General features: G+C 48.7%; 1 protein-coding gene across 1 annotated transcript in view; it reads left to right on the forward strand.

The window, feature by feature from the left end:
- TMC3 (transmembrane channel like 3) overlaps positions 1-19,334 on the forward strand; it is a 55,469-nt gene that overhangs the window by 29,898 nt on the left and 6,237 nt on the right. The window contains exons 11-20 of the mRNA XM_075557493.1: positions 1,300-1,409; positions 5,297-5,375; positions 6,707-6,952; positions 7,879-8,007; positions 8,472-8,539; positions 11,029-11,157; positions 12,238-12,348; positions 13,760-13,885; positions 15,037-15,115; positions 15,796-15,838. Coding sequence (XP_075413608.1) covers positions 1,300-1,409; positions 5,297-5,375; positions 6,707-6,952; positions 7,879-8,007; positions 8,472-8,539; positions 11,029-11,157; positions 12,238-12,348; positions 13,760-13,885; positions 15,037-15,115; positions 15,796-15,838 — 1,120 coding nt within the window. The remainder of the gene's footprint in view (positions 1-1,299; positions 1,410-5,296; positions 5,376-6,706; positions 6,953-7,878; positions 8,008-8,471; positions 8,540-11,028; positions 11,158-12,237; positions 12,349-13,759; positions 13,886-15,036; positions 15,116-15,795; positions 15,839-19,334) is intronic.

A 19,334-nucleotide genomic window follows, 5' to 3' on the forward strand; every position in this document is an offset into this window, starting at 1 on the left:
TGACCAAGGCGTCATGAGTTGCAGCTGTATTGTATTTACTGTATGTTCTTGAAGCTTGACCCTTTGCTAATTCTTGAATACCTATGTATTTTATCATAGCTCTTGCTCACCAATTATGCTTCCAGAACCAGCTCCACGTAATAATCTAGTTTTAACCTTGTCTTTCCCATGTATGAATATTCCCTTGAAGAAAAAAGTACCAAATGAAAGATTGTGAGTAGCATTCCAATTCGTATTTAGGTAAATGGCTGAGTGTTGTGCAATAGGAAGGGTTACAAGGGAAAGGGCTAAAGGACCCACAGTGGCTTTATGTTTAAATTTATCAGTGGACACTGCAGACAAATGAATTAATTTCATATCGCCTAGATGCTTCACTTTTTAAGTCCCAAAGGATGAGAATCCATTTGGTAGAGTTAAGAGATGGCATTTATGTCATTTCTGCCTCTTAAATTTCCCCCCATAACTTGGACTAAACTTTGAGGATAGCAGTCTTATCATATGAGGGGGTATCTAAAAAAGACTAGAAAATTTTATCAAAGCTATGCTTTCAAATTTTTTTCCAAAACAACCTTTATCACCTTCAAACTACTCTCCATTACACTGAATACATTTGTCAAATCCATGATTCCATTCTTGGAAACATTTTCCAAACTCATCTGTTTGAAAGGCTGACAGCACCTCCCTCATTTTTTCCTTCACCTCTTCTACATCGTCAAATAGCTGTCCTTTCATGGCCCTCTGCATTCGCAGAAACAAAAAGAAGCTGCACAGAATAAGATCAGGTGAGTAAGGTACATGGGGCGAGAGGCATGCTGATTTTTGCCAAAAGCTGGCACACTGAGATGGCTGCATGAGCAGGTGCATTGCCGTGGTGGCAACCAGTCCTCCATCTGCCACAAATCAGGTCTTTTTTTTTTGTCATACGCTGTTACACAATGTTTTCAGCATGTCTAAATAGAAAGCTTGATGAACAGTCTGACCTGGTAGAATGAACTCCAAATGCATGATCTCCCTCACATCAAAAGACAAAAGAGCATTGTATTTTGGGAGGATACCCCCTCACACATGTCCTCAAATGAAGACAAGTTCTTGCAAGGGCTAAACAAATGATAAAGGGGCTGTGACTTTTTGAAACAGATTCATCAGCAGAGATTTGGAGAAGATGGTCCTTGTTAGGAAAGGCAGCGTCCTTGGACTACCCACTGACCAAATATCAGCTCAGACCAAGCTTTAGGTAATCGAGGTTGGTATGTAAGGCTGTGGCGACCCTGATGACTGACGCGTGCTTTCTCTTGACAGGTGAGTGTAGTGGTCTCCCTGGTCACCATGCTGGCACCATCTGCCTTTGACCTCATCGCCGCCTTGGAGATGTACCACCCTCGGACCTCCCTACGCTTCCAATTGGCAAGGTACTGTCGCCCTGCTGGAATGGCCATGCACCACCCACCCCGACCTACTCGCACACAGTAGTGGATGAGGAAGTCACTCAGGAGTCAGGGCGCAAAACTTGCTCACCTCTAAAACTTAGCGCGTAGATATCAACCTAGGAATGCAGGAAGGACCAGGGACAAGAGGCAGAGAGAGAGGGGAGAGTAGTGAGGAGAAGGACTGGGACAAGGACAGAAGAAATGACAGAGCTTTCTGAGAAGGAGATACAGAAGGAGGAAACGGGAAGCAGGGAAGGGGGTGGGAAGAGACGACAAGATCCGAGAGGCATAGGAAGTGGGTCGGGGCTGGGCAGCGGGCTTGTAACAAGAAGAAAGGGAGGAAATTGGGCAGGAGAAGATGAGAAAGCCAGATACGGGAACAAAACAATGATGACGAGGGGATCCTGTGCTTCTCCATGTTGAGTTCCGTCCGTGGTTGGACTATGAGTTGTGAAAAAGGCCCACCTGACTTCCCCAACCCAAGAGGAACACTTCATTCTTACAGGTCCTCAGGATATACCTGGGGCGCTCTGGACTGTGCCAGGATTGCCAGTGGCTCAGACCACAGGTGGGAAATGCAGACCTGGACAAGGGGCAGGCTGGTGTGTCCTGGGATGCTCTCAGCAGGGGTCAAGCACCCACGTTGCCCCCATTGCTTTCATCCCTGTCTCCCTGCGGACCTTTGGAAACCCTACTGAAGTTGTGTCTCCTCATGCACACGGGAAGTTACTGGGTTTAGGTGAGGTTGTCAAGAATTGAATATGGCCGTGGGGATGCTGTCCGCGCCCTGCTGACTTGCTTCTACTCCCAATCCACACTGTAGTTGTTAAGTCTTTTTTCCTCTCTCCTGTAACCTAATAACAGCCTGGTGGTGGGGGTCAGTGGTTGTCAAGCTGGTTACAGCTGATGGCGACCCTGTAGGTGCAGAGTGGAACTGCTCCCTGGGGTTTGCAAGGGATTGTCATCTGTCTTTGGGGGTGCCCACCTTATGCCACCTTATGCCTGTGTGTGGCCTCTTTTCCACCGACCACTTAGGGATGTTACATTGTCATTCGGGGCTTGGCGACCACTCTCAGTAATGATCTGAGCCCTCTCAGCGGGGTTCCACCCTGTCTCCATCACCGCTACTGGTCTCTGCAGTACTAACAGCAGCTTGAGAGTTGCCATGGACAGCAGACAATGCATCATGGGCTGCCTGGGTCCCAGTGGAGCTATGCATTTACGAAAGCAAGGGAGGGAGAGAAGTGGATGGCTGGTACTAGTTGGCTGACTCCTGAAGTCTTACTTCAAATAGAAAAAAACCTTGCCCCGATGTACAAAGAATTTGCCCTGCTTCCACCTAGGGCAGCCCCAGGCTGTGCGCTCAGGCCCCTGGCTCCTGTGCTGGTGGTTGTTAGCTGTGGTCAAATTGGCCCCCAACTCAGGGCCACCCCTGGGTTACAGAGCAGAGCTGCTTCCCGGCTGCCCTTGGCAGCAACCTTAACAGAAACAGATTGCCAGACATTTCATTTGCGGAACTTGTGGGCAGACTTGAGCCTGTGAGTTAGCAGCCAGTCACTAACTATTTTGGTTACCCAGGCGCCTTACTGGTCCTTTGTGCTCCTCTCGGCCCCACTCCTGGCTGGAAAAGTGCTTTCCTCATCAAATTTCCTTGCCCGCAGACACTGTGGGGAATCAATTCCATTATTCCATTGGGTCTGCTCACAATCCAATTACATGGATCGACCTCATTATTTGTGTGCAGAAACAGAGTTATCCGGAGACATGCCCCAGACGACCAAGGGATGATTCTGGTCATAAAGGCAAGACGTGTTCTTCTAGTGCCGTTACCTTACCCAAAGATGGCATTGCCTTTTCCCAAAGCACAGTGCAATCCAGAAACTGAGCTACCAAGGCAGGTGCCTCCTTCGTTCAGCACTTACAGTGCATGCCTGGGCCTTGCCCTGTGCCCCGTCCTGTAAGTGCATCCCTTTCAGGGATGCACTGAAAGTGCATTATGCAAAAGGGATTCCCTTCAACATTTCAGAAGGACAGCCAGTTCAATGACAGTGGTGTCTCCAAGTACGTTAGCTCTTCTCTGTTTCTTGGCTTACTGTCTGCACGCATGCGGTCACCCCCCTGCCGGAGGAGAAGAGGGGGCACCTGTGGGGACGGTGGGCTCGCTGTTTCAATCCAGAGGCCTTTGCTCAAGAATGGTTGGCTTTCCCGTTTCATCAGCTAGCCTCGCTTTCCTGAGTCTCCAATCGGAATTGTCTCCATGAGCTTTCGTGTAATCATGCATCCCACTTCCCCTTCTCCTGGTGTGTCTCCAGACAGGCTTCCCGTGAGCCCCCACACTGTCCTGATGTGTTCCCAAGCCTCCCATTTCTGGAGACACTCAAAGCAAGTCAATGATCATCAGCTCTCAAAGCTGACTGTGTTAGTCTGGGTAGACTAGAGAAACAAAATTCATAGACACTCATATTTTATAAGAGAGAGTTTTATATAAAGGGTAAGTGTACATTAAGAAAGCATCACAACCCAGTGCCATCCAAGCCAGTAAGTCTGACAGTAGCCCATATGTCCGACACCGATCTACAAAGTCCTCAATCTCACAAAATACATGCGATGACGCTGAATGCAAAAGGAAAGCCGAATCAGTGAGTGTGTAAGCATCTCAGCACTAACAGGGGTCTCCAGACAGCTGCTCCAGCACCCAGGGCTGCATCAGGGTAGGTCCATGTGGCTTCTCCTCAGGGATGTCTCGCAGGAAGTGAGCCTGGTCAGCTAAAGCAGGGAACTGGCTAAGGCAGCTGTACCATCAGAGAGCAAGAGACCACACAGGAGAGGCTTTCCGAGCCATTTCTCTCTGTCCTTCAATTAACCCCACATGTGTTCATCAACCAGGTTGGCACAATAAACCTTAACTATCGCACTGATTCTGACAGGTCCCACTCGCTTCCATTTTGCCACATGGTTTAGCTGCACCCAGAGTCAGGTCGCCGTCACACTCAGTCCTTCAGTCCCTCAGTGCCTGAGACAGGCACAGCCTCAAGTTTCATGAGGACTAGCGCTGAGACCTTGAATTTGCAAGCTGCCTCTCCTTCACGGTGCCATCTGGGGCGGGCCACTTTGCTGTCTACATGTCTCAGTTTCCTTGTCCTCTAAGGTGGGAACAACTATGTTCACCCCACACGGCTGTGGTGAGAATCTGTGAGCCTATGCATGGAAGACCCCTTTATCAACCAGAAAGCACCACACAAAGACTAATGTCATTTATATTACAGCCCTGCTTCCTGCACTAACCCCGAGCCCAAACCAGTTGTCATTGAGTCAGCTCCTGCTCACAGAGGGCCCAGGCCTGTCGGAGAAGGACTGAGCTCCCCACGGTGGCTGATGGCTGATTTGTCCAATGTGGATCACCTGGCCTTTCTTTTCGGGCACCTTTGGGTCCGAAGCTGGGGAGCAGCCACCAGCATTAACTGTTTGTATTATCCAAGGTTTCTGCCAGTGGGTTAAAAGGCTAATCTGCGATCAGATTCCCAGTCTCCATCCAGACCTACTGCGGGGCAGTGAATCCTGAACATTTGTCTTTTTTCTCTAAATGCTTCCCAGGTGATTCTAAAGGAGACTAAGTTTGGAAGCCACACCTAAGAGCGTCCGTGACACCTACTGGCATCAACCCAGGTCTGCCGCATGGCCACCTGATAGGGGATCTCCAAGACTAAATCTTGTCAGCATCCGACAGCCTTCTCTTTCTCCCAGTGAGCTCAGATGGTGGGCTTGAGCCAACAGCCTGGCAGTTAGCAGCCCAGTGCCTAGCCCATAGCACCATCGTCACCCCTTAATGGTGGTAGGTCTGGAACTGAGAACGCTTGTGTGGTTTTCAGGGTCCTTGTGCTGTACCTGGGCAATCTCTACAGTTTGATCATCGCTCTCCTGGACAAAGTGAACAGCATGAGTATTTTGGTAAGTTGCCTGTCCTGAAAAGTCTTCCCCCTCCCCCCACCACCCACACGCACGCGCATGGTTCGTTATCACAATTTCATAAAACTCAACCGGGTTATGGTGTTCTCGAGGTAAGGTCAGGAAAATAAACCTATTTTCAAGATTTGAAAAACAAACAAACCCGAGGCTAGTGTCCACGCTTGTATGTGACAGTTCTGGGACAAGAACTGGTTCTTTTGACACCAAGTTGGTTGCCTCCGTTCGGCTCTATTTCCCAAGTTCTTGGAATCCCACTAGGAAAGGCTACTCATAGCTGTCACAAATGATTTCATGAAGAAGTACAGCCTCGTTCAGAACATGGAGGGGGCAGAAGAAGCATCTCATAGACACAGTGCAGAATGAGACCCATCTTGACCTATCAGAGGACAGCTGGTCCCAGACTGGGGTGGCTTTAGTATCTACTTCAACCCTGCCTCATCTGTGAGGATACCTTGAACGGTGGGTAAAAGAGGAGGCCAGGAAGAGGAGGTTTCTACTTCCTGCTTCAACTTGGTCTCTCATTTCACACCATCCCGGCATCAAGTCCTTATAAGGCAGAAGGAGCCACCAGAGAATAGTCTGCCCCTGTGCTTTGAAGGTACACTTCCTGGGTCCTCATCTCCCTCCTGCTACTGGCCTCCTACTCAGACAGCCAACTTTAACTCGCCCCGCTTCCATTCCTCGGCTTCAATGATTCTCAACTGATACCTTTGTTGTTAGGATGAGAAGAGATTGTACCTATTAATCTGGAACAGTCTCTGACACTTACTAGCGATCGATGAACACTAGCCACTAAAACCCTGATCCACTATTAGGGTCAGCTCTAGTCAAGTGTCTAGTCAAGCCTAGACAGATGACAGACAGGCAGACAATGACAGGCTATTCTCACCCTACTAACAAGACAATGGTGCTGTATGCATTCATGGTGGATTCTTTGTTTAAAATAGTTTTATTGGCGTGTATGTCACATATCAGACCGGATAATCATTTGATCATATGCAGAAGATTGAGGCGAGGCGATCAATTTTCTTCTCCTCAGTGTTGGTAGCTCCCACTTCCTCCCCAGGCGCTGTCTCTGTGGACCATAGAAAACCCAACCAGGAATCAAGCAACCAAATAGAGCCCACATTGACTAGACAACCCTCCATGGATAAGAAAGCAAGAAATGTGAAAAACTGAAACAACTTGGAAATGGGTCAAAGGGGAGAGCAAATGAGAAGGTCTCACGTTTGAACTTCAGTTGCACGATGGATTCTTCTTTGCAAATGCTTGAACAACCTTTTCTCTTCCTCCCTCCCTCCCTCCCTCCACAGGAAGCTGCCACCAAAAACAATACAAGTAACCGACTAGACTCCACCACCTTCCTTGCCACGCGGACCACCCCGGTACAGGAGCAGTGGTCCTCAACTCGGCTGGGGATGGGGCTGAGGAAAAACAGCTCATGGGCTTTGGAAGAAGTCAGCACCCCAACTCTCCCCATGCCTTTCACACCGGCCAACGGGACCTCTCTCCATCACCAGCGGCCCCAAGACCAGTGCTGGGAAACATACGTCGGGCAGGTAGTTGCCGTCATCCTTTACAGAATCTCTCCACATTCAGTCCATCGCTTAACCCCAACAGCTTTCTGAGACGTCCCAGTGCCTACTTTTTCGAAAAGGAAAGGGAGGTTCCATGTGGGATTTTCCAGGTCTCGAAACTGAGAAATAATCAACAGAGTAAAGAGTCCCTCATTCTGAACTAAGTGCCTGCTCCTGTACTAGGGCTTTAGTCCACAGAACCATCCTGTGATTGCCATCCCTAGAAGCACAGGTCTCTGGGTGGGATAAATGGTCGACACTCAGCTGCTCAGCACAAAGCTGCCAGTTCAAGTCCCCTGGGGTGCACCTCAGGAGAAGGTCCCCCTGGATCTACCTCCAAAGCCTTAGCCGTTGAAAATCCAAGGGAGCACATCCCTCCTCTGACACACATGGGGTCACCATGAGTCATAACCAGCTGGGTGGCACCTAGTGTTTTTCTAAACGCAGGGGAGGAAACTGAAGCACGAAAGGTTATGTGACTTAACCGAGGACTCAGCTAACACAGAGCAGAACAAAGAACCAAACCCAAGCATCTGCTCTGAAACCTGTGCTCTCAATCACTCTGTCCTCTGCCTTCGAGCCTGCCGCAGATTCACAGACTGAGAGTCGCAAGTGCTAAAGGCCGCCCACGGAACTGAATCCCAGGCCTCCTAAGTTTGTAGCTCAGAACCAGAGACTTTTGATGGTCTGTAGCTCGTTGTCACGCTGGCCTTGGCTATTAAACTTCAAGTCCTAATCAACAAATACTTAGCAAGCCCCCGTATGTGTCAGGAGTCTTATACATTTGTAGATGCAGATGCCAGTGGGGAGGGTTCAGGGGCCCCAGCTCACTGGGATGACCGGAGGAGGCTGGGAGGCGAGTGGGCAGGGCAGAATGAATGCCATCCCCCGGTGTGTGTGTGTTTCAGGAGATGCTGAAGCTGTCCATCATCGACATGCTCTTCACCGTGGCCAGCATTCTGCTCATCGACTTCTTCCGGGGCCTTTTCGTTCGCTATTTAAGTGACTACTGGTGCTGGGACCTGGAAAGCACGTTTGTAAGTGAAGCGCCGTGTTCACTTGGGAAGGTCACAGCGCTGAGCGCATCTTCCGGCATGTCTGGGCTGGGAAGCAGTCAGCCAGGAGAAGGAGCACACGTTGGGAGAAGATGAGGATGAGAAAAGAGAAGGGATGTACCAACCTGAGTCACCACCCCATCACACACTGACCACCTGTTGGGTTGGCCATCCATGATCTAAGTACCAGCAAGAGCAGAGAACGTAATAGAGTTTATAGCCGGGTGCCTTGGGGGAATCCCTGTGGCAGGGGGCTTGGTTTGGGGGTCCTCTTTATGGGAACAGGTCATAGGGGCCTTTGACTGGTGGAGGGAGTGGTGGGTTTGAACGCCATGGTTCGCAATGGAGCTCTTCCACCCTGGCATCACTAGAGCTAGACTGGAGTAGAAACGGCTCACCCATGGCTATGCGGACGCTTTTCACGCACGTTTCGTTTTCTCTTGTAGCCGGAATACGGGGAATTCAAAATAGCGGAGAACGTGCTGCATTTAGTGTACAATCAGGGGATGATCTGGTAGGTGTCGCAGCTGCTGCTTCTCTTTGCTGGCGCCCCACTCTCGTTCAGTTGGTCTGCATGGGGCGAGCCCATCAGAATACAGACAGAAGGACTAAGGATGGATGTAAGCCATCCCAACGGAACTAGCTTGCGCGCATGAGAATCACTTCATCAAGGGCTTTCCAGGCTGTTGGCAGGAAGGGATGCTGAAGAAAAGCCCCCCTTTCTAAGACGCTCTTGGTCGCAGCAAAAGGTCTATCCATGAGTGGAAAGAATAACTTTGGGGTCAGGAAGAGGAGGGGAAGGAACAGCTACATTTTCTCCGCAGGGTCTTCTAGGAGAGGCCATGGGTCACAGCTGGGAGCCCAGCCAGCCATCCCCTCAGCTCTGAGTCTCCCTCCCACTCTGGGCACCGTATTTCCAGTAAGACACTGGGCCCTAGAGCACTACCATCCCCCAGACCGATTGGTGCTCTCTGTCCACCCCGAGCATGCCCAGGCCAAGGCCACCTTGTTGCTAAAGATGTCAGGGAGCTCAAAGGGACCATCTGATCCACATAGCTGTGGGTGTCTCCAGAGGACCAGAGAGAGTGATTCTGCCATCTCCGCCCCCTCCCCAAAGCATCACCACAAGTGCTGTCCATTCAAGTGCCAGCAAGCAGAGACACAGAAGAACTTCAGAAAACATAACTCCTAGCCATAGTAATTCAGGGAAATGAATGTTGAAATGCTATGAGCTTATCTTCTAAGCAAAACGAACACTGCCGTCAAGTTCTGTCCAGCACACGGCAGCTCCACGGGCAGATCAGAACCGGTACATGGGCTGCCGAGGCTTTAATCTTTATGGGGATGCTGGTGGTACAGGCTGCTTCTCCCCCAGGAGGAAGATGAGGCTTTGGGCTCTCTATTGACACCTTGGAAGCCCACAGGAGCAGTTCTGCTCTGTCCTCCAGGGGCGCTGTGCCACGGAATTGACTCTAAGGCAGTGCGTTTGGTTTGGGGGTAGGTGGGGTTCATGCCTAATCTTCCCCTCACAGACTGGCTGGTGGGTTCACACCACTGACCTTCTGGGAAGCTGCCTTTCACCACATGGTAGCACAAGTCGAGAGCTTTAGCGCTGTGCCACCAGGGCTCCTTATCTGCTTCTTGTCCACTGTATTTTGTGACATGTTTTCCTAAATGGAGCATTCATATGTATTTCCTGTTTCTCAGTCAGACCTCTTGACCTAGCTCACTCTGTCTAACAATGCTAGGAAAGCAGACTCAAAACTCCATTCCTCTCAGGAGGTTCTGTCCCGTGGCGGCCCTGGAGGACCAGGGGAACTTCCCCTGTGGGTTTCTGAGACTTTAACTCTTTACCAAATTGAACGCTTTGCCTTTCTTCTTGGGAGCAGCTGGTGGTTTCACACGTGCGGTTAGCGACCCTTGCATAACCTCTATGCCACCAGGGCTCCATGAGATAGTGCCTATGAGTTCCTTCCGCTGTGAAGATAAAGGAACCGACACAGAGAACTAAGAAGCTTGCCCATCACACAGACAATGACATGGAAGCCTGCCATGAGAAGCCAAAGGATTCGCTTTAATTAAGATAATTGTATTTATTAAGCATGTCCTTACAAGAAGTCCTACTCTCAGCCCTTTGAGTCTCAAATGCAACTTAGTGTGGATGACAGAAGATGTGACTCCTCCTATTGTAGCCTCACAATTGTTGGCATCCTCAAGTCCATTGCTGTGACCACTGGGTATCTTGGTGCCTTCCAACCTACGTAAGAGCTCATCTTCCAGAATTATATTAGATGGTATAGTCTGATGTGCTCCATAGGATTTTCACTGGCTGATTTCCAGGCCTTTCTTCCTCCTCTGTCTCAGTCTGGAAGCCCTGCTGTCCTAGAAACCTGTCCACTATGGTTGACCCTACTGCTACTTGAAATAGCAGCCTCAAAGCAACACACAACTGTATGAGAACTGATAGGTCGTGGGATGATATAGGATCGACCTTTACTAGCCACATACCTTTGAGGAAGACTCATCTTCCACATCTGTCCACTTCGAATATGTAATCTTTTTTTTCATGGTTACAAAGTCTTAAATGAGCTAAAATGTGCGAGGTTGTTTAGCCCACTATTCAGCCAAAGTAGATGGACAATAAAGTCTGCTTGAACTTGAAAGCCACTAGTTAATGTATAAAGTTCTCAGGGCAAAGCTTGGCACTTACCCCAAAGTAGAGTTGGTCGTGAGCTCCCTTGAGATACAAACATGTATTATTCCTATGCAACGTGGATACTTTTAAATAGGATCGCTACACAGCTGCAAGAGAGGCGTGTCTTATTTCCAGAAGATGAAAGGCAGGGCCCTCACATGCCCACAGGGATCTTTCAGTCTTGTCAACATAACAGGCAAATCCTAAAATCTCAGCGTTATGTCCCTCTGTGAGACTTCTGGGCCACACCACCATAAGTCACACCACAAGAGAACAGATGTCAGTCTGCCCCTCCCTTGTGCTTCCAGGATGGGGGCCTTCTTCTCCCCGTGTCTCCCAGCATTCAACGTTCTCAAACTGATTGGGCTCATGTATCTGAGGAGCTGGGCCGTGTTGACCTGCAACGTGCCTCATCAGCAAGTATTCCGAGCATCCAGGTCAGTAAGAATAAATTCTCTGTAGTCCCTGGGTGGTTCAAATGGTTAGGAGGGCTAGCCAACAGATTGGAAATTCAAGCCCCCCACCCCGCCCCAGAGGCACCTCAGAAGAAAGGCCTGGGGATCTAACTCCAAAATAAGCAACTGCTTAAAGCCCTGTGGAACCCAGTCCTATGCTAAAACATGAGGCAGGGTTAACCTACTGACAACTAGTCATGGTGTGTGTGTGTGTGTGTGTGTGTGTGTGTGTGTGTACAGAGAAAGTATACAAAGAGAGATGAATTGGCAAATTGATACGCATCTACTTGCTGCATTCTATTTTCGGTTCTCTTCAAATCCAAGCTAGTGGAATCTGGTCTAGACTAATCTAATCCATTTCATTACAATTGAGAGTTGAGTTAGTTGAGAGCTAGTTGAGAGTCACTAGATTGGTTTCACAACCCATCACTCCTTTTCCTAGAACCGTGTGTGCAGCCTTGCACCTAAAGCAAGTGAACCAAGAATCACAATCCCAGAAACCAAGCCCCAGACAAGCCCCTTCTAGGCTGGGATAGGAGAGGAAGCCACTTAGTAGAGACTGGGTAGGAGGGGCAAAATGCCTAAGATTGGCTTTTTCCATGAGTCCTAGTGGCATAGTTGTAATGTGCTGCACTGCTAACTATAAGGTCAGCAGTTTGAAACCACCAGCTACCCTGTAGGAGAAAGATGAGGCTTTCCACTCCCACAGAGTTCTAAAGTCTTGGGAGTTCACGGGGCCAGTTCTATCCTGTCTTAAACGGTCGCCATGAGTCAGAATTGACTTGATGGCAGTGAGTTTGGTTTGGTTTGTGCGCATTCATGACAGCCAGGGTTTGAGCACTGCTCTCACTGGGGGGAGCAAGGGATCTACAGATGCCCAACTTAAGTTGGGTCTCATCATTGGCCAATCTCTGAGCATATGACTGTTCCTAGGCAGCCCTGGGTGAGAGTTTTGCTATCTGCAGAGAGCCAGGGCCACCATTTCTGGGTTGGTTCCTTGGCTGGATGCAGCTGGCCACGGAGAACACCCACCCACAACCCATGTCATTGGTTCCTTTGTAGATCCAACAACTTCTACTTGTCGATGCTCCTGTTCATGCTGTTCCTTTGCATGTTGCCTACGATCTTCGCAATCGTCCGGTACAAGCCATCCCTAAACTGTGGGCCATTCAGGTAAAGGCTTCTAGCTCCATCTGCTCGGCATGCTTATATAATTGTCTCATTTTATAGGTCCATAAATTTAATTAAAATATATATGTTTACCTATAAATAAAAGGAACCCTGGTGCGGAACAGTTAAGCACATGGCTGCTACTTAAAAGGCTGGCAGATTGACTCTACCCAAAGGCCCCTGTAGGAGAAAGAACCTGCCTGGTGTTCCCATAAAGATGAAAACAAAACAACAACCATCACCCCACCACCACCATCACCAAACCCATTGTTGTCCAGTGGATTCCTACCCACTAGAAGAGGCCAGGAGTCATAGCCAGGAGTCAGCCAGCCCAGCTCTCAGCAATCACTCTCCCTCCCACACAGGGCACCATAATCCCATTTAGACATAACCCTATATGGGGCTTCAAAGGATGTACATCTTGATGGGGGCAGACAGCCTCATCTTTCTCCTACAGAGTCTGGAGTATTTGAGCCATCGACTTCGTGGTTAACAGACCAATTCTTGACCTATATGCCTCCAGGGCTCCTAAAAGATTTCACCCTAAAAACTCTGTGGGTGCACGTGTACTCTGCCATATGAGGTTGCTGTGAATCAAGCATCAAGTCAGCATCCCCTCACAAGAATAACAGTGTGAACATATCATTCACCCACTGCCATGGCGTCCATTCATTCTGATTCATAACAACATAGCGTCAAGTCATTCAAAACGTCCATTCATTCAGATCCATAGCACCCCAGGGTAGGGTTTCCAAGGCTATCAGCCTTTATCAGAGCAGAAAGTCTCTTCAACTCCTGAGGAGCTTCTGGTGGATTTGAACCTCCAAGCTTGGGCTTAACTGTCCAGTTATGTAGCTAATTCATTCATTCATTCAATCAGCCATAGTCAAAAGATCCCTATTGAATTTGCCTCCTGCCTTACCCTGATTCTAGTCTGTCTACAGCATGTAGAGTCTGTCTTTGTGTACATCATTAAAATACACATTCATACATACGCACACTGTGATGAGTCACCAGCTATGAGGTCTGCATATTAATTAGACAAATATTCTAGATGACGTCATTGTAGGATTGTAGCTACGTGTTGCGCTGCAAACTGCAAGGTCAGCAGTTCAAAACCACCAGCTGTTGTGCTGGAGAAAGATGAGGCTTTCAACTCCTGTGAAAAGTTAGAGTCTCAGGAAATACACAAGGGCATTTCTACCCTATCCTATAAGTTTGCTATGAGTCGAAATTGGCTCACTGGCGGTGAGTTTGGCTTGGTGTTGCAAGTAGAAACATCTATATCTGGGGATTTCGTCTAGCTTGTCCCTTACTTTGAGGCATGTGTCCTAGGCATGTAAATGTTGGGGATGCTTGACAGCTTCCTTCTGCCCAAAGCCACTAACTGGGGTGTCTGCGCCTCTTCCCACAGTGGACAAGAGAAGATCTATGACATCGTGTCAGAAACCATTGCGAATGACTTCCCCGCATGGTTCAACCGTGTGGCAGGCTATATCAGCAGCCCCGTGGTGATCCTGCCGGCTCTGCTGCTGCTTTTGTGAGTAGGACATCTGGGCTCCCAGGGCAGCCATGGGCACTGCCACACACAGGGCTAACGAGAGAGCATGGCTGTCCAATAATGACATAACATCCATTCATTCACTCAAAATCACTTACAGAGTGTGACAAAGTACATAAGAAAGATACCGAGCCCCAGAAAAGAGGACCAGACCACTAGGCCAAGGTGTTGGGGGGCCAGATCGGTAGCAGGGTGGGTGCCCACCAATCCCAGTCTGATGGGTTTTCATGGACTCATGAACCTCTAGTCCATCACTGATCCTGGAGTTGAAAGGTATACGTATCCCCACCCTAGTCTCCAGAAAGGAGCCCTGGTGGTGCTTTGGGCTGGGCATTGGGCCACTAACCAGTCAGTGCTTCATACTCACTAGCCGCTCTGAGTAAAAAAGATGAGGCTGTCTACTCCCATAAGGATTTATAGTCTCTGAAACTATACTGGGTCATTGTGAGTCAGAAAAGGAGCCCTGGTGGTGTAGTGGTTACGTGTTGAGTTGCTGATGGCAAAGTGATTCAAAACCACCAGCAGCTCCGAGGGAGAAAGATGAGGCTCTCTACTCCCATGAAAAGCCGCAGCCTCAGAAACCCACAGGGACAGTGTTACAATGCACTGCAGGGTCACTGAGAGTGAGTTTGGATTTCTGAATGTAAGTGGAAATCACCTTGATGGCAGTGGGTTATGAACATCAAGGTTAGCGGTTTGAGCTCACTTGCCGGCGGCCCCTCAGGAGTAAGGCCTGGCAATCAGCTTCTGTAAAGATCACAGTCAAGAACCCTACATGTGCAACACCTCTACTCTGTAACCAGGGGGCGGGGCGGGGGTGCCACCAATCAGAATCGACGCCACAGCAATAGGCATGCACCTGATGTTTAAATAATCTCCACAAGATCTCTCTCAGTTGCGCTGGGCAGCTTTTCCTTATGAAAAAGAGAAGTGCATTGCACCTGCCCCTCCCTATCACTCCTCCTTCTTGATTGCTAAACCAGAGTGCCCGGCGCAGGTCTGAGAGGCTGCTGGGAAAAGCAAGAAGGAGAAAGCCAGCCTCTCCAACTTGAGAATGGGAAGGTCTGGGGGTGACCCACCCCTGATCTGGGAGCCTCTTGTCCCTGATGGACGTGTGCTGTCTGTCCTAGCATGCTGATCTATTACCTGCAGAGCATCGCCAGGTCACTGAAGCTCAGCAACCATCAGCTCAGAATGCAGATCCAAAATGCAAGTATTCAAACTGCCGTGGGCTTTGAGCAGTTGGGTGTGAGATCTCTCCAGCATGGGAGTACAAGTGAGGTCACAGTTTCCACTTACCAGGAGTCTTAGCCACCCACCCTGTGGTGTAGGATCTCCCAGTGTTACCCCCATTGAACACCCAGGCACATGAGTAGCAAGGACAAGCCTGCTGCTGCCTTTGCCCTCTGGCCTTCTCTCCGAGGGGCCATCCTGATCTCCCAAGCACTACAGCCCTCCTCTATGGTCACACCAAGCTGCAGTGTGCCTGACTTGCTCCCACTACATCAACTGAGCCCTTGTGGACTAAGCCTTGGGCTACTAACCTCAAAGTTGGTGGTTTTAATACACCAGCAGCCCCATAGGAGAAAGATGAGATTTTCGGCTCCCATAATCCCTATATAGGGGGCTCTCCATGAGTCTGAATGAACTTGATGGCTGTGGGTTTGGTTTTTTTGGATAGCCGTAAAACTTTAACCCTCAGATATCTTCATGGATCCACTCACACTAGGCTGAGTTTAAAGCTCACTGTGCCCATGGGGCAGTAATCATTCAATCTCTGCCCGAGATCAGAACAATGATACATGTGTCTCTTTGTTTCCGGAAATTAGTGTTAGCTACTGCTTCCTGCTAAGTCTCAAGCAAATATGTAATCATCATTTACCTTTCAGGCAAGAACTGAAGATAAGAAAAAGGTTGCCCAAATGGTAGAAGGTAAGTGTACGATAACATGCAGAGCTCAGGCACTCAGTTGGTGGCTGTGTTAGGCAGGGTTCTCTAGAGAAATAAAACCAGGACACTTATGATTATAAATATATCATTTATATAGCACATATATATAGCATGTATATAGGTTTATATAGCGAGAAGGAATACAACAGCTAATTAGTCCACACAGCAGTACAGAGGGCTCAGTCCAACTCACTTTCGTGGGACAATTAATATACTAAAGGTCCTTCCAACTCATGCTGGCTGCAAGCAGATCAAAGAAGATGGTGAAGTGACTAGCAGGAAGTGAGGAGTCAGCCCGCAGGCAGCAGACATAGCAAGGTGGGATGGCAACAGCAGGAAGATGAGAAATTAAGGCATTGCAGAAGCCAGTAGCACAGCAACATAGTAAAGCAGGGCATGCTGCAGCTTCAAGATATAGCGATGCACAGCACTGTAACATGATCCACGGGTTGGCTTGGCCCACAGGTAGTGCAGAGCAGCTAACTCAGGCAGCAGTGTGTTGGTCCTATCACCATGGAGAAAAGTGGAAGAGGCTAGCCTCGGACAGTCATTTATCTCTATCTCATTGCCCTCCAATCAAGCTGCAACCTGACTGACAGGCTAAACTCCACCCACATATTTCTACAGGAGCCATGTTGGCACAAAAAACATAACTATCACAGCTCATCCCTTGCAACTTGGCACTTGTATACAATTCTTTAGCCACATATAATTTCCAGACATTAATGAAATCATAATTACACCTAACATCATATAGCTAGCATACATATAAATTAAAATACACTGAACTTATTTGTATCTGCTATATTATATATGAACAAGGGAAATATTTTCAATAAGCACATATAAAGAAGAAATATTGACAATCATAAACCTCGCCCTTTACAATTGATCACATGGTCATAACTTATAGGTAGAACTACCTTCCTCCACTACCCATTCTGTATTCCCTTTGCCCTCAGCAAGCACCTCAGCTGGTCGTGGTTCTTTGCCTGGTGGGATGACCCAGACCTTCATTCCTGAGGGGTCTGGGTCATTAGCAGTCCTCTCAGGATTGGGTTGCTGTAATTTACCATTTACTTTCATCACAGGGCATGGTAACTCTAAGAGAATGCCTGGGAATCTCCTGAATTCCAGATATATTCTTCTTTACCTCCATTATGTAATGCCAGTCCAATTCCTCCTTGGTAATCAGGATCAATCACACCACTTAGTACAGTGACACCCTTCCTGACCTGTTGACCCAAAGGCATGAGAAACCCAAAGAGGCCAGGGGGCATTCTCAGCTACCAGTTCAGTGGAATCCGTGCTGTGTTTCCAGGTGGGAGAGTTCCTTCCTTTGGGACCAGGACCTCCAGGCCTGAGGAGCATAGGGTCGCTGGGACAGGAAGCAAAAATTCTGGAAGTCGATCACTCAGAGTAATGATGAGTGGTACCAGGCCAGATTCCACCCCTGTGTTCCTGTACTCATGCATTCTGGCTATTGGAGACATAGCTCCATATATTGACTGCTGACTAAGAGCATATAAAGCCTCCTGGAAAATATTGCCCCAGTCCTGCAAGGTGCTGCCACCTACCTGGTGTCATAATTGTGTTTTTAGGAGCCTATTCCATAATTCTATCAAGCCAACTGCTTCAGGATGATGAGGAACATGGTATGACCAGTGGCATGGGCATGGGTATGGGTCCATTGCCACACTGCATTTGCTGTGAAGTGAGCTCCTTAATCTGAAGCAATGCTGCGTGGGATGCCATGCCAGTAGTTAAGACATTCTGTAAGTCCATGAATGCTACTTTGGGTAGAAGCACTGCATACAGGGAAACCAAATCCATGTCCAGAGTGTCTATTCGAGTAAGAACAAAACACTGACCCTCCATGACAGAAGTGGTCCTATAACATCAACCTGCCACCAGGTTGCTGGTTGATCTCCCTAAATAATGGTCCCATATCTTGGACTCAGTGTTGGATTCTGCTGCTGGAAGATAGGGCACTCAGCCCTGGCACTGGCCAAGTCAGACTTAGTGAGTAGAAGTCATGTTGCTGAGCCCACTCATAACCTCCATCCATGCCACCATATCCACTTTGTTCATGTGTACATCGGCGATAACAGGAGTGGCAGAGGAAAGGGGAGGACCAGTCTCCACAGTGCGTGTCATCTTATCCACTCAATTGTTAAAATCCTCCTCTTCAGAGGTAACTCTTTCATGAGCATTCACGAGACACAATTATCATTACTGTCTTGGCCCATTCAGAGAGGTCTATCCACATACTTTTTCCCACTTCTCATTGTCACCAATTTTCCAATCATTCCTTCCAATTCCCTGACCATCCAGACAAGCCATTAGCCACAGCCCATGAATCTATTTACAGTCACACAGCACACTTGGCCTTTTCTCCTTCCAGGCAAACTGAATGGCCAAGTGCATTGCTCAAAGTTCTGCCCTTCAGGAGGATTTCCCTTCACCATTGTTCTGAAATTCAGGGAGATCCCAGAAAGGGGCTGTAGCGCTGCTGCTGTCCACTTACCAGTGGCACCTGCATGTAGTGCAGAGCCATCAGGAAGCCAAGCCAAGCGCAGATTTTCTGTTCCACAGTCAACTTATCATAAGGAATCCCCTGGGAGGCTATAGGTGCAGACTGGGAGAAGGAAGGTACTGTGACAGGAGAGGAGACTGTGGGCATTTGGGCTACTTCTTCATATAGCTTACTTGTTCCTTCAGGTCCTGCTCTAGCCAAATCTCGTATAGACCACTTCCATTGAACAATGGAGTGTTACTGTGCACATCCAACATTATGATTCTCTGGGTCAGACAATACGCAGTTCATGAAAGGCAGCTCAGGCTCATTGTGACTTGGTGGCCCATGGTGAGGCGTTCAGTCTCCACCAAGACCCAGTTAAGGCCAACAGCTGTTTTTGAAAAGAGGAGTAGTTGTCTGCAGAGGATGGCAGGACTTTACTCCAAAATCCCAACAGTCTACGCTGTGATTCACCAATAGGTGTCTGCCAAAGACTCCACACTGCATCTTTATCTACAACTGACCCCTCTAGCACCATTGGGTCAGCTGGATCATATGGTCCCAGTGGCAAAGCAGCTTGCACGGCAGCCTGAACCTGCTGCAGAGTTTTTTCTTGTTCTGAGCCCCATTCAAAACTGACAGCCTCTTTCATCACATGATGTATAGTCAGAGTAGCACACCCAAAGGAGGGATATGTTGCCTCCAAAATCCGAAGGGGCCCACTAGGTGTTGTGCCTCCTGTTTAGTTGTTGGGGGGGCAGATGCAATAGCTTGTCCTTCACTTTAGTAGGAATGTCTTGACATGCCCCACACCACCGGACCCCTAGAAATGTTACTGAGATGGAGAGTGCCTGAATCTTCATTGGGTTAATTTCCTACCCTCTTGCATGCAGATGTTGTACCAATGAATCCACAGTCTTTGATACATCCTCCTTAGTGGGTCCAATCAGCATCATGTCA

This window comes from Tenrec ecaudatus, chromosome 9, assembly GCF_050624435.1.
Source record: "Tenrec ecaudatus isolate mTenEca1 chromosome 9, mTenEca1.hap1, whole genome shotgun sequence".
NCBI classification, from domain to species: domain Eukaryota; kingdom Metazoa; phylum Chordata; class Mammalia; order Afrosoricida; family Tenrecidae; genus Tenrec; species Tenrec ecaudatus.